We start from the raw sequence: 15993 nt of genomic DNA on the forward strand, positions 1-15993 counted from the left end.
GAGCGGATGATTGCACCAAGTGAGGTGGTGTATATTGAGAAGAGGAGGGGACCAAGCATCAACTCTTGAGGACCCCCTATTGAAAAGCCATGCGGTTCAGACACTCCTCCCCTCCATGATACTCTAAAAAAAATCTCCCAGTGAGGTAGAACTTGAACCACTTGAGGGCAGACCCTGAGATACCAAATGAGGAGAGTGGAGAGGAGGATTTGGTGGTTTACTGTGTCAAAGGCAGCAGACAGATCCAGCAGCAAAAGAGCTGAGGACTGACCAGCTGGTCTAGCATAATGCAACGATTCTGTTACCGACAAAAGTGCAGTTTAAGTAGAATAGCCCCACTTAAAGCCAGACTGATTCTGATCAAGTAGATCATTGTTCAGTAGTCCGAGAGCTGGTTGAAGACTGTGCACTTCCATATTTTTGACAGGAATGGGAGAAGTGAGACCGGCCTGTAATTTTCAACCTGGGCTGGGTTGAGAGCAGGTTTTTTGAGCAGTGGTGTGACCCGTGTTTGTTTGAATGCAGTGGGGAAAACACCAGTGGACAGAGAGGAGTTGATGATACATGTTACAACAGGGGCTGACTGTGGAATCGGCTCAAGCGGACAGGTTGTAAGTTTTGATTCAAGCAGAAGTCTGGAGAAGTCGCTAATACGTACAAAAGCATCAGTAATAATCTCAGTGGTTCAACTCTTACATTAACAAACATCATAATATATCAAACAGTAACAACTAAAGAGAGAGAAAAACCTCTGTGCTTCTATTTTGTTATCGATAAATGCTTATCAAAGATGCCATGGCCGTGACAGACTAGCAAAAACTTGTTTATTAATTAAACATAAAGGGTGAGAACAGAGGTGATAAAATAACTATACAGTCTGAGGATTTTTAAGAATTAAAAAGCTTTAAAAATGAGCTAAAAGATTAAAAATAAGGTTTACCAATTACAAGGATATCCCTGGCTCTTAATAAAATCTGAACGGCTCTCATCAGTGATGTCCTCCTGCTATCTCTCTACTTTGGAATATTTACTTGTCTTCTCTTGGAAGATGATAATAATGATTAGGATGGATGTGAGAGGAGAAAAACTTTTGTCATTTCTATGTTCATAATATTCCATGATAAATAGCCCACATGTACACAAGGAAAAAAAGTTAAGCATCTTACCTGTGCTAGTACAGTGATGAAGTTGCGGTTTAGGTGCACAGCCTCATACAGCGCCAACAGAATGGCCTCATTTGTCCTTTCAAAGAAAAGAAAGTTTGTGGTCAAAGTCAACTGTCATTTAGAAAATAAAATCTCCACAGCTTCACACAAAATTAGACCAGGCAGGATGGAGCTTCATGCTTTGATGCAGTCGGGCTCGAGAAACACTTGGAAGGGCAGTCTGGTGTTTAAAGTTATTAAATGCTACTTCAGCAGGTCATTCTTTTAATTTCCTGTATCATTAACTACTGCACAATGTGTATAACCACTAATAAATCATTTTACATTCAAACTTGAAGTTTATGAATTGGTCCACATTAAAGATGCTGACCAACAGCATACATAATGTAGGGCTACAAACAGTTTCCACATTGTTATCCCAAACTTCCCAGTCACTAAAGTAAACCTAAGTGGAGAAGTTAAGATTCAAAACTTGAATGTGAGAGGGAAAAAAAGGAAGTGTCATTAACGACAAAGATGTTTTCAAGAGAAATAGAATTGTGTCTCAGTTTGGTTCATGGTTGCTCACATGCATACCTTTGCACAGAACTGCAGGAGTGTGCCTGATCCTATTTGATCAAATTAAGGCTTTATTCTAACTTCTTCTGTTGGGCCTTTGCTCTAAACCCACAAACACATCATCCTGTGGCAATTTACTTTTAGGAGACCGGGTCAAGAAAGTGCAGCCCTATTACATTGTCTTCACCAACACATACTGCTCCAAATACAGAGCCCTGGGTCATACACAAAGGGCTGGGCCCAAAACTTTCAGAAGTAGAGAGGGACCGTGCGAGCCGACTGTATTTGGGAAACTTATTCTACCGCTGAAGACAACAGCAGAGAAGAATCTAGCTGAGCTCCTCAAAGAGCTGGGTCTTTAGTTTTCTCTTGAAAGAAGAAAGGGGCTCTTCAGATCAAATGGAGTTGGGTAAATCATTCCACCATCAGGGGACAACAAAGCGCAAGAGTCTAGCTAGAGACTTAAGGCCCTGATGTGATGGTAGTACCAGGCACCTTTCATTGGCTGAACATAGCAGGGGAAAAAGAGTGTAGACCTGTATGAGGGACCCCAGGTCAACAGGAGCAGTTTTAATTGCTGCTTTGTAAGCATTGTGTCTTGCAGTTCAGAACCGTTTCATTCTCTGAGCTGAACAGCAGATGTTGAAGTAGGGAGAGGGTTGTTGTTGGCATCTTAAAAATAATAAAAAACATTCACTGGTGGACTCCACTGTCCAAACACACTAAAAACAAATGTTGAGATGATTGGTTGCCATAGCTGCTTCTTACTTTTCCTTCTTCTTGGCAGATTTGCAAACCAACTCTGGTGCATACCACCATCTATACTGTATCAGACTGTATACATACACAGGTGTTCTTGGGCATGGAAAGATGTTACCAATGTGAAAGCAGGCCAGAGGGAGAGCAATCATGCTCAAGCACAGTGAAAAAAACAACCATGCCAAATGTGATGCGATATGAACACTGAGATAACGACAGAGCTGTTATACAAGTACTGCATAAACATGCTGTTTAAATGCTGTTTATTATATTACAGGAAATGTGTTTGATGATATTAATGATTTACAGTCAAAACAGTTTACAACATCGTAGACAAGTCCTGCCCCACAGTGATGGATTTTCTCACTGATGCTGCAGAGAACAGTTAAGTTTGACTGATGATGAGGAAGTAAAAGGACTTACTGTACAGAGAGTTTCTCATCAGCATCTGCTATAAACATGCTGCCCACCTGTGAACAGAAGGGAACAGCTATCAGTAAACCTTGACCAGTTTTGGTCATTAAATGCCAGCCTAAATTTCAATTTAAAGCAATGTATTCAAATATATATCTATTGTTAAAATTTAAGATGGTATGAGATCCTACCATACTAGTGAGGGTAGAAAAAAAGCCCCCCTGGTTCTCCTCTTCTTTGTCTTTGTACTGCCTGAATGGAAAAGTAAAGATGGGAAAAGGACAGATAGAAGCAGATAATTAAAAGTGGAGAAATAAACTGAAGGCAGATACAGCCATACAGCAGCAGACAAAGATGTATGGTTCCACTCAAACACAGCACATGTAGCCTAACACACATTTCCTTAACATCTCCTTCTACTTGCTGCTATTTATTATCTAAGGGGCATTCAGTTTAAACACAAAAACAATGAACTGTACAGAGGAGTCATCCATCACTTTGATGCGTCTGTCGACACATACAGACTTCACAAACAGCATTTTAATTTCCAAACCTCTGCCTCATCCAAAAAACATTACTGACTGACAAAGGAAACTGTCAGATATAAATAACCTGAAGAAGAAAAGGGACAGTTTTATTCAGGAGAATAGAAATAGAACATTTGTGGGAAAACATCAAAGTAAACTGATGAAGCCAGCGCCCTCAGCCCATCAACCACATCATTAAGAACATTTCTTAGCATAGAAATTTTTAGATCTTACCTGTTATATTCTGTCAAAGCTTGGTGGACAACCATCCCCATTCCCTAGGAAAGAAAATATACAGCGCCTCAGTCAAACCTTTTAACAATCTGCCCAACATCATAAAGGTTGTTCATTTGTCAGCAGTCATAACTTACATCTAGTGTTGGCTCATCATCCACAATGGAGAGCTTCACTATGTATGGATTGACAGACTGACAAACACAGAAATGCAGTTTCATTAAGATCTGATACAAATACTGGACTTTTATGTTCTCCTGCAACAAACAGTGACAGCTCATGATGTACCAAGGTCTTTTAATTAAAAAAAAAAAAAAAAAGTTTCAGGGCAAGAAATAGAGAGGCAGAGCCCGAGTGATTCTGGATCAAAAGATCACCATCTTCTTCAGTATAAGTGTTATTTTGTATGTTGTCGTAATAACTAAAATGCAGAAAGTCACTGACAGTTTATCTGTTTTTAAACATTTGGGAATTACATTTGACGGGCTAAACCAAAGGTTGTTCCTTCTGTCGTTTGAGCTCTGCCCATGCATGACAGTGCACCCAAAACCTCTCTGCTCATCCTCTCATCCCCTCCCACACACTGTCAATCTTATCTTTCCAAGAAATTAACAGAGTGGGAGATGTAGTAATGTTCTAGCAGATGTTTCTCATGGTCATTACGTATACCAGTAGCAAGTTTGTGTCTTTGATTTCTGACATAACAGGGAAGGTTACATTTCTCCAAATCAACTATGATTTAACTTTCACTTCAAACTAACAGTTACATACAACTAACCAACAGTCTGCACATTTTGTATTAATTACAGTATCATTTTAACAAGACTTCAATTGGACTTTCATTTTATAAGCCTTATACAGCGTGGAATTAAATTGGGGAATTAAATGTCAAACACTACAAATTTCTAGTGTTTGACTATAGAGTCTTACATAAAGGCAGAAATTCACCACACGGGTAAATTTAGTGATTTCCAGTGCTGTTGAACATTATTCTTTTGTTTGTTTGTTAATTTAGCCTCACCAGTTCTGGCAGTGACCATACTGTCTGAACTGTCTGCAGTCAAAGAAACTACAGGGCCTGCTTTTTATGTCCTTTACTGTGGAGACTATAGCAGCACAAATATATGTTTCAGAATCAAAGCAGGACAGAGGGACAGAACAGTGTACAGTATATGCACATACTTCATATTTCCTGTAGTTAACCAGAAGCGCCAGGAGAACCACAGCATCGTAACCATGCTGCCCTCTACTGGACACATCTGACAGAATCTGAGGGGAAAAGAGAAGGACATCAGGTAATACTTTAATGACTGTTTAAACTAAAATTAAAATCCAAGAAACACTACATATAGAGTTTTCTGCTCATGGCTTACCTGCAGAATGGCTTCAAAGATGCTGTTGATCATCACATATTCCAGTATGGTGTTCTGACTAATATTGTCAGTTACCTGTAAACATTTTTCAAATTAGAATTCCTCAAAGCCTATCCTATTTTTAATCATCTTTCTTTTTTAATATCTTCTGTCTCACCGTCACAAGACACAGTAGCAGTTTGAGACACAAGCTCTTCAGACTCTCTGATCCGTCTCCACAAAGAAGACTGTCCAGTCTCTCCATCAGGTCCTACAGGAGACATAAACACATGGTATAAACAATAACAAAACATTTCTTTCTTTTCTTTTTTCCCACATCTTATCCACACAAACCTTCATCCTTTGCTCTGCCTTGTCAAACCCCATCAGCATGTTGATGATGTCAAAGCCAGATGCAGACTTGTTTTTCTGATGAACCCCTCGGAAAAGTGCACAGAGAGTCTGGGGGGGGGGCAAAGTCACAAGTGAAAAACTTAAAAAAAAAAAAAAAAAATAGGCATTTCACTCTAAAATGGTCTCGGCAATAAAAACGTGACACAATTAAAACCATGAACTCCATCAGACAGCTGAGCACAGTGACAGAATTTCATCTATGTGCTCTAGATGCTTCTATCATATTTCTAACAAAGCATGATGATTTGAAAGCCTTGTGATCCTCCCAAAGTTGAGTTATCTGCAGGGCAGGATGGACATTATGCCTCAAAGTATTTTTCACATTACACCATCTATTAAATATTTCTTCTGTGTATAATCACAGAAGGAAACCTGGAAATGAATTACAAATTGGAACACTGACAGCATATTGCTCGGGGTTGGACACTTCAAAACTGAACCCCTTTTAAACTCTGCAGTCTTTTTGGGAACACATTCCTGACCCTGTTAACGGTAGCAATGATGCTATGTTGACATTAAAAGACAACGCTAAACCATTAATTTCAACTTATAGATAGAAAGAATTCATCAGCCAGCTCTACCTGCAGGGCATTGACCACTTTGATCTGGTGCTCCTCTCCGAGAGCCTGAACACAGTGATGAAAAAGAGAGTTGATGTTATCCTGGATTCGCTGGACCTCCTCTCCATCTACACACTCCAACTTGGACTCCAAGTACTCCAGGTTCACCTGAAATATGGTGGAAAAATATTTTAATACACACAGTATGTAAATTCTGGTTCTGGGGTCTCTAAATCAAAACATTAACAAAATATGTCAAGTTGAGACAACCTAATCAGCTCAGCCCACCTCCAATTCAAAATAACAAGTGAGCCACAGTAGAACTAAGCAGCACATCCCTACTTGATTAGGAGATGTCTAGTCAGCCCACAACATTACAGCTGTAAGGAGCTTGACATCAGTGCACACAACTGATGGTATGGTCCATCACAATGAAGCAACAAAAAACATGAATGAGATCAGCAGCAGAACAGCAGCTACCAGTAGTAGTTCAAGCTTACTCATCTTCAACAAAACATCCAAGTGTTTCCACAGTGACAATAAACATTTTTGTGTCTATCACAACAGCTCTGTTATTGCTACAGCCTTGACATCACACTTGGGCTATTTACAACTATAAAATATAAGAATTTCTCTGGCTTTGAAAACTGTTGAAAATCTCTGAGGTAATTTAAGTACTCAACTACAATATATGGGAGTAGGCACTGTTAATCAATATAGACATTTCAGTGTGAAAATATATTGTACCATTAAGTGTTGAGTTGTAAAAGGTAGTGTTAGATTGTGACTTTGCAGAAGAGTTAAATGAATGCAAAGACCTTTTTGCTATGACTGTATGTCCAAACAGCTTCAGTTTAAACCAATAGAAGGGAGGGGAAGAGCAGCTGCAGAGTCTATATTCTCCCTTCTGTATTTCCTCTTTTATACCCATATAATGCTATTACAAAATATAGCAAATGAGTAGGGTTTTCTGTGTCATTGTTTGGCAATGTAGGTGGGTGACTCAATCTGTAGGATCTCCTATTAATATATAAACAAATGTCTGCACATTATACATAAGAATATTGGATTTATTTTAAATATTCTTACATGATTTTCTGTGCTGCAGGTTATCACAAACGTTTAAAGAGCTTCACTTTAACAGAATATTTTTACATTTCTTCAACTAATGTTACATATGTCTCTGTTAGCTTTACTGATTCTATAGGTGACACTATGCATACCAAAACAAAACTGTACAAGGTTTTACTTTGTTGCAAAAGAACAAATTTAAACACAGTGTGGTGCTTTTTGTCGAGGCAGTTTCTATTTGACTTTACCTTCATAAGAAACAGCTCATCCCAGAAGCGAGGGTTGTTTTTTGCTGGATCTTCTTTCTAAGCCACAAAAAAGACGGGACTTTGTTTACAATCTTTGTATTTATTCAAAGAATTCTCACTTTCAATCACTCACGCTTTGATACTCACTGCAAAAATCTCATCATACATGAGCACCACCTTCTCCTTCAAGGGTTTCTTGGAGGACGAGGTCCTCCGCAGCAGCCCTGCCTTCTTCTCCACCTGAGACATGACTAAGTCTGAGAAAAGAGGCACAGTAGGCTGGGTAAGATATGCAACTTACGAGCAAAATAAATGAAAAAGATCACTACAATTTCTTTTGATCTTTGGATTCATTAAAGAACATGGAAGACACTATAATGATGTTTCACCCAAAAAATCCAATGGAGGTACCACATTGGTTAGTCAGTCTCTCAGATCTTTCATACACACACCTGTCTATTCCTAATGGGCATTTAGATATCAAATAGATCAATATGATTATGTAATTTCACAAACACCAAATAATTTACTCTAGCAGTAGGGCATTTTGCCAGAAGTAGAGAGACTAAATAATGCATTTAACAAGGAGTTTTCAAGTCAATGATGTGCTGCGTTCTTTCTTTATAACACCAGACCGGTTGGAAAGAGATATCTTAAACCAGATACAAGCTACAACTCACCTATGGTCATTTTTTTTAAATTAGCTCACCTGTGCAACAGCCTGGCACATCCATATGATTTTAATAGTTTATGGACTACATTAAAGTTATCACACAGAACTAAGCTGCATCAAGCTTTTGCTACACAAACATAATGCTCACTGATTGAGTTATGGATCCTTCTGTCACTGAGCACTGAAGTCATTCTCTTTTTTTAAACTCTAACCCTGTCTGTTGCCTATTGTTTTCAGCCAGAGAAACACTTCTGTCATCAATGGCAGCTCTTAAGGGAGTTTCTTCCTTCACTACACATACGGTACGTTGCAGCACACCGCTGCTCAACATGAATGTGGTCCTACTCAAGGTTTTAACTGCTGGAATAAAGGTTTTCCTTGTAATGGTTACTTTGCTAAATGATGCAAAGTGCTTCTCATGCTGGATTAATACTGGGTCCATAGCCCAGGCTGTGGTCTGGTCCTTGTCTTTGGTAAAGTGTCATAAAAAAAATTAAGCAGTGCAGTACAATTAGGAATGATTAATAAGTTAGGTAAACAAGAGCTGACACATGTTGAAAGTTGTAACTACCCAGCTTTAATAACAATTACTCTTATCTACTTATTCAAAATGAGGGAGAGCCACTGAGCTGACAGATCTAGTGATGACAATGTTGAAGTTCAGTGACATGAAGTTAAATAACTACTAAACGTCAACGTTAAGGTGACACAGCACACAAAACTGTATTATGAAAAACATAACGCTATTCTTTGAATACACTAACAAGTAAGTGTAAAGTACTAGCTACAATTGAAGGCACATGCTGTGAAGTGCAATGTTAGGGGACTTCTAGCTAACCTGAGTGCAAGTTGGGTTGGGCTGCTAGCTTTTTAGCTAACGTTGGCTAACAAACCCACCGTTAACAAATTCAAATAGCATTAATTAAATACAGACAGGAGCTCAGTCAATGTAAAGAGCGCGTCAGTGTTTGTGGTTTATATCTGATGAACACGCAGGGTTCAATCAGATAGCTTACAGAGCGCAAATCTTATGATTTAGCAGCCAAAGCTAATGCTAGCACAGCTAGCTAATGCCTGGCAGGGAAGGATTGGTAACACTGATTAGCGTAAGGTATCTAAGTCAGTGTCGCATTATTGTCAGCACTACTTTGTATCATATCTAGGTAGCTGCAGGGTAGCGAGGGTAATGTTTTTCTTACCTCAATTGAAATACTAAAATTATTGTCGTAAATGTAGTTCATGAATCCTGGTGACAGCACTAGCCTGTGTTAGCATGCTGCTATCAACAGCCTCTTGCTGGTCTTCTGGGTCTTAGCGCCCGACCGTTTACTTCAGTGGAGGGTGTCAAACTGTTTCAACCCGGGCCACATCAGCATAATGTGTCCTCAAAGATTGTTACTTGAGGACCCAAAAAAAACCCAATCTGTTTGACTGTACGTTTGATAATTTTTAGTAATATATTGTTATGATAAAAACTGAAAGCAGACGTTTCGGAAAAATAATGGAAAACAGACACTAAAGTGCACAACTACAGTACAATCTATTTAAAATTAGTTTGGTAATGAAAAAAGTGCTTGTTTTTATGTATGGAAATGCAAAAGCACTGTATGTGGGCATACTCACTCACATTCATCTGTTGTAATTATATAAATCCTAAAGGGCTTTTTTCAGATTATGAAACTCATCATCACCCTAGTTGTTTTTCGAAGTTATTAATAAAGTTCTTTTAATACCAGCACAGAAATATTATCAAGCACTCTTTATTACTTTAACAACTGTCTGACTCCAGTTTAGAAGGGCAGAACTATGTCACAACACAGAGATTATGGAGGAAATGTGATATTAATGTCATGAAAAACATGTGCATACTACTGATAAACCAAATGCCCCATAATGCATGCAAAATGGATTACAGGACATTTAGTTAATCTTCCCTCAGTGGTTTGAATTTGTCATATAAGAAAATTGTGTTCTTTGGAAGGCCTCACAAAATGAGTTTGACATATGTGCTTTAGTGGATCTAAATGTTTTTCACTACAAATAATAACAGCGTGAAATCTTGATTAAAATGTATTAGATACACATTTAAAAAGCTGGGATTATAATCAGAAGCCTGTATTTACAAACCTCACATGTCATGCAATTTTAATTTTCAAGTAAAAAGAAAAAAAATTCAAGGATAAAAAGTTTGTCAGATCTTGAGAGACTAGTGCAAGTCGTTGACAAAGTACTAGTTATGTTTGGTCCCTTGTTTCTGATTAGATCACATGGGGGTATAAGATAACAATGTCAAAGGTTACATTCTTCCATCAATGGTCGTCAATCAGTCAATATCAAAACTTGGATTAACTTTTAACTTTAATTCTTCAATTAGTGGTAATTTAGGTATCTATTTTTAACCTCAGAATAAGTCTCTCTCTCTGAGACCCAGTACTCTGCACCAAGATAAGGAATTATACACGGATTTTGCTTTCAATTTAAAGCAACGGTTAATTCTTCCATGTTGTGACCTCGCGAGTTTCTTGGTAAATTAACTTTACCATCAAGGGTGCAATTTATCTAGTAAAGACTGCACAGAGTGCCTCAATTTCAGGAATAAATGAGAGGAGCTTTTACCGTGTCATTAGAGAGGGAGATGAGACAAGAGAAAGGAAAGGAAATCAGAATGTGATGAGAGAGATGTGGTGGCCAAGAAAAGCTGCTGAGGAGAGAAAGAGAACATTAAGTGACACACAGCTGAGTAGCACATACACATAAACACCATACTACACACAAATATGGATAGTTTTATATTTTCTCTTGCTATGAGATGTTCTCATGATGGTGAATATTTAGCCTGAATTTTCAGTTAATGTTATTTTTTCACCTGCCAAGAAGGACAGAGTGCAGGTAGAGAATTATGTTATGGTGGCAGCATTAATGACATTTTGTGTGCCTGAAACAGCATGCCTGTAGCTTCTGTAGCTCAATCAGAGACTTATAACATATTGGACTTTGAACAGATTTATCTCTTGAGTACTAAGTTAATCTTCACTTATTACAAGCACTGGATACACACTGCAAATACGTAATGGTACATTCCTCAGCATGCACTTTTCTAATCAAACAAGGTTAAAACCTAGTATATGTCTGAGATGCCTGTTGAAATGCGTGACTGAATTGTGTGTTTTGGCAGAGTGGCCAAAGTGAGAAGTAGCAGGAGAATCAATATGAGTTCCTCATGATCAAACAATACATAATCCTTCTTGAATGTGCCAAGCTTTATTCCTAAAATAGTTTCTGGTCCTTTTAACTTCACTAAAGTGATTTTTTTGAACACTTAGACTCAGTTTATTCTAGTGATCTGTAAATCATCTTTGTAGTTCTGTTATTTTGGTCACCAGTGCCTGAAGTTGATGCAAAACATTAACATTTTTAATTGAGGAACATTTGTAACACTACTGAGAACAGCTGAGCACTCCACTTGTTAATTATTCAATATAGTGTTAACAGATGACTAATCAATACAGCTGTCTGTAGAATAGCATAACATCATAAGGTAGCACTTTACAGGCTTCTACTACAGCAAGAAGTAAACCGCAACTAATGCCAGGCAGTTATATGCCAAAGCAAGTTATACAAGTGGGTCAAAAAGAAGGGGGTGGTTTCTGTGGCAACGTGATTCAAAGTAAATTTATAAACAAGAGATGAACATTATGCCAAATGACTTTGACCTGTGACCTCCAACATCTAATCAATTAATCTTTGGGTCAGAACGACATTAGAGCAAAGTCTGACAAAAATATTTAAAAGCATATTTCAGATATCACCTTCACATACAAAGGGTAAACATAAGACATGATGACTTTGACCTTCACTTCCAACTTCTGAGCTATTCATCCTCAAGTCAAGGTGGATGTTTGTGGAAAGTCTGAGGGAAATCTCTCATAGCATTCTTTAGATATCATGTTGATAAGCAAGGGATGATCTAATCAATACAAAATACACTATAGATATTACATTCAAATGCAAGGGATGAATGCGAGTCAAATTACACTGACCTCTGACCTCCTAAATCTGATCAACTCATCCCGAGTCAGAGTGGTGTTTATGAAAAGTCAGAAGAAAATAGGATAAAGCGTTCTTACTCACAAACAAGGGATAAACATGAGGCCTAATTGCTTTATTTTTGACCTTTGACCTCCAAAATCAAATCAATTCATCTTCCAGTCAAAGTGGACATTTGTGCAAAGTCTGAAGGAAATCCAACAAAGTGTTTTTTTGTATATCACATTCACATGCTAGGAATGAGCATGAGGCCAAATGATCTTGACCTTTGACTTCTATATCTAATCAATTCATTCTTGAGACAGAGTGGACTTTTGTTAACCTGACACACCAGATAGACTGTCTCATATATCCATTGTATGGATATAGTTCACATTGATCTAGGAAAGCTCCCATATAGAGCGTCTAGACAGGCAGGACTTTTCCAAAAAATTCTTTGAAGGTGATGGGCAAACATTCTGTCTGTCACATTCATGACAGGCAAATCAGAGTGACAAGGCAAAATGAAGTTGTACGCATACACAGCTCTGCAAGAAACCAACAGGCGAACACTGCTGCAGTATATGAACAGTGGTGAGGATAAAACTTGTGCTGAGGCCTGTCGTGAGAAGAGCGAAGACATCTTCTCTGCCAAGAGAAGCTTTCAGTGTGACTCTTCGCTCTTGTTTTAATAATGTGGAGCAATTCTGATAAAAACTACCGCTTATCTATAGTGACATTAGAGCTAAATGCCTAAGCAGTAGCAGCCAGTGTAGAGTACAACTCAATCCACCTGTAATGATCGCAAACTCGACAGGTCAGGAGGAGAACAAACATCCTTTCTGTCATGAAAAACTTGTTTGCTAATAAAGAAATGTAATCCAGTTCTGATTAAACTGCTGTACTATAGCTACATCCAAGCTAACTGCAACACTGACGGAAGCCATTGCTAACAGCTTTGAGAATAACAAAACTCCGCCCACCTCCGTCTCTTAATATGATTGATTGGTCCAAACAGTTTTTGATTTGGGACAAACAATGTGGAATGGAGCTTTTGAAGATGGATTTGCCTGATGCCAGAGATGGAGTCTGCCAAATCCATGTACTTTACAAGGTTAGAAATGTGTGCAAAATTTGAAGAAAATCCCTCAGAGTTCTTAATATTTGATATTCACAAGAATGGCCTGAATGGATGGACAGGTGGACAACACCTTAACTTCGTGCCTCTGGCCTGACTGTTTCTGTTGCATAGGTTTAATTATAAAACCGTTGTATTTCAGTTGTCATGACAATACATTAGTTGACTCAGTTGTACCCATCTAAAATGTATTTTTAATGCAGTGAACTCCTGATCGAAGTAATCTAAGATTTGCACACCTGCCTGGATTAAAAGAAATAAGTGAAAAGCTTCTACTAAACTTATGAATGGACAGTTTTGGTTGCTTTTGGTTACGGAGAGAGCTTAGTCAGTAAAATCTAAAGCAGAAATTAGCATGGAATTGCAACAAAAGGTAAAGAAGCAACTTAATCTGTTTCTATCAATCATATGAAGGGTTGTCATCTATATTGTTTAGTATACAGAGACTCTGCCAAACTTTTGAAAAATCAGCCCCACTGTTGAAATTCCCCTTGATTTTGAAAAACAAGGGAAAAAGGGAAAGATTGGCATGCATGAATTGATCCTTGAGTGAATTCAAAGGCGAACTGCCATGCAGATGAGTTTTCATTAGGCTGCTACAACTTCACAAGACTCTGATTTTTCAGCAGGCTGAAAGCTTCGCTGAGTCTTTCCATGTCCGCAGGAAGAGGGTGACAGAGCAGAGTAAATGCCTGAAGAGAGGGTGTGATAGTTGGCAGGTTGATGTACGTGTGCAGCAGACAAGTGTGTAAGACAGGAGATCAACTCCAAGAGCTCAAAGACCAACAGGCCAGTCAGTTTTTTTTTTAGATGTCTACTGACTGGATCAAGCAGGACAAAACTGTTTTTCATGCCAGTAAAGAGCATTCTTTGCCTGAGCTATGACTTTTGAAACAGTGAAAACTAATTGTATCATAAAGGATTTTGATTCCCACTTAAAGTTCTTAGGGTATTTTGCTGCTTCATTTTGGGTTTTTTTTACTCCTTCCAGGTCTGAGGTAGACTTCAATCAATTAGTGAAAGCAACTAAGCTTCTTATTCCAGCTGGAGTCTTTGCCTGAAAGATCAGATATGAGAAGCACTAGGATACCCAGCAGCACACCTTCAAGCTTTTCTAGTGCTCATCTTCACAGATGAACACACCCAGACTGTGGAGCAGTGTGATTGCACAGAGGATAGGTTTGTTTGAAGAAGAGTTGGGCCATTCAATCAGTCTGTGTACATGGAAAGCTGAGACTTGAAGCTTTACTTTTAACTGTAAACCATCCTTTTTCATTCTGATGACTATTAAAGGTGCAGTGTGTAATATTTAGCCTAACAGCATTTAGCTGAACAAACTTGGTAAAATAAAGCAAAACATTTCCATTTAGTCATCTAAATACAAAAATAACTATTTTGAAAAAACAACTCAGAATAAACCTTTACTTCATACACAGGGAGGGTCCCCTCCATAGATGCCGCCATCTTGGATTTTTATATGTTTCCATGGTAACATAGAGGAAAAAGGATAAATAAAGTTATTGTATTGTATTGTATTGTATTGTATTCACGTTACAGACACACATTAAATTCAACTGGTTGCCACAGTTTCCAGCAGAGAAATACAATCTAGAACCCACTTCTAGATGTTGATATTCAGTTTTACACACTGCTCCTTTAAAGGCATGTTCTCTATCACAAAGAACTATTTAGATTGTTAAATGTTATTATCCATAGCTCTGCATCTCTTCTGTAAAACAACACTTATAATATAAGTGAGTGGTCATCAGAGTAACTCTGTGACTGTTGAGTGGCAAAAAATAACAGGTTACTTCTGGCACAGGACAGACTTGGTGTTCTTTATCATAAATAGCTGTGTATATACTAGATCTGGCTAAAATATTTTGGACTTCTCTACACAATTACCAGCAAAATTTCAATATCATCTATCCCTTTATACACAATAAGAGTCATGTTACAGACAGATTAAGTCTATATAATGGAGGTAGTTGCATTGGGAATGACACAACCTATATTTAATGTTTTTTTTCCTCATATCCAGAGGATGTTTTCAGTTTTTCTCCAAACCCCATTAATGATTAAAACTTAATCTTTGTATTTCCATACTGTAAAACCAACCTGTGAGCAAAGGGGGATCATTTACTGTGGTGGTGTTGGACCTAAAAGTGTGTTGCTGACTGCTTCAGTGGGTCAAAATGAATTGCAGAGGAAAGTCCATAATGCACAGAAGCCCTAAGCAAATTTCAAACTCTCTCTTCAGCTGTCCTTACTAAATGAAGTTAAAAAACCCATAAACTTTGTTTTGCTGTGATAATCAGCAAATTTTGGTTGTTTTCTCAGATCTCAAGACTAATTTATTTGCTGTCTTTATGAAGCAAGGCTGATTTTCTCATACCAGTTTTAATTGCTAAAGATCTCCAGGAAACTGTCAAAATTGGCCTGTTATAACATTAAAAATAGGTATAAAATATGAATGTGCGTCCCCCAAGCCTTCTGTAATAAACAAATTAAACATACATTGAAGTACTTAAAAATCTTAAAATTCAGGGTCTTATTTCCTGTTTCTTCTTGGTGGTGGTGAGCCCTGAGGATAGACCAGTCTCAAACCGTTTTTTTCCATTTCTGAGAAAAATCTGAGAATTCTGATAAGAGGTACCACTTTATCCATAGGGGTCACTAAACTTGACACAAACCTAAGGTGGCTGTATAGGTTCTTATTTATCCAGGTCACATTATCCAAAACTTGGTCAAGGGGGCAACAAGACTTGATTGAATTTGGAAATACTCATCCTCACCTGAGCTTTAACTTTTCAGTTATATTATCATGAATGAAAAATAATCAACTACAAACTC

The 15993-nt window shown here is 38.0% G+C and overlaps 1 protein-coding gene across 1 annotated transcript in view; it reads right to left on the minus strand.

Annotated features, from left to right (window-relative positions):
- armh3 (armadillo like helical domain containing 3) overlaps nucleotides 1-9311 on the minus strand; it is a 34186-nt gene extending 24875 nt beyond the window's left edge. Inside the window, exons 1-13 of the mRNA XM_041784868.1 lie at nucleotides 9176-9311; nucleotides 7451-7560; nucleotides 7304-7360; nucleotides 6006-6152; nucleotides 5365-5472; nucleotides 5189-5281; nucleotides 5032-5106; nucleotides 4841-4927; nucleotides 3796-3852; nucleotides 3659-3702; nucleotides 3089-3149; nucleotides 2907-2953; nucleotides 1167-1242 (exon numbers count right to left, since the gene is read on the minus strand). Of these exons, the coding sequence (XP_041640802.1) occupies nucleotides 1167-1242; nucleotides 2907-2953; nucleotides 3089-3149; nucleotides 3659-3702; nucleotides 3796-3852; nucleotides 4841-4927; nucleotides 5032-5106; nucleotides 5189-5281; nucleotides 5365-5472; nucleotides 6006-6152; nucleotides 7304-7360; nucleotides 7451-7552 (954 nt within the window). The 5' untranslated portion in view covers nucleotides 7553-7560; nucleotides 9176-9311. The remainder of the gene's footprint in view (nucleotides 1-1166; nucleotides 1243-2906; nucleotides 2954-3088; nucleotides 3150-3658; nucleotides 3703-3795; nucleotides 3853-4840; nucleotides 4928-5031; nucleotides 5107-5188; nucleotides 5282-5364; nucleotides 5473-6005; nucleotides 6153-7303; nucleotides 7361-7450; nucleotides 7561-9175) is intronic.
- Nucleotides 9312-15993: the final 6682 nt, after the last annotated feature.

The sequence above is a fragment of the Cheilinus undulatus genome, linkage group 4 (assembly GCF_018320785.1).
Source record: "Cheilinus undulatus linkage group 4, ASM1832078v1, whole genome shotgun sequence".
Taxonomy (NCBI): Eukaryota; Metazoa; Chordata; class Actinopteri; order Labriformes; family Labridae; genus Cheilinus; species Cheilinus undulatus.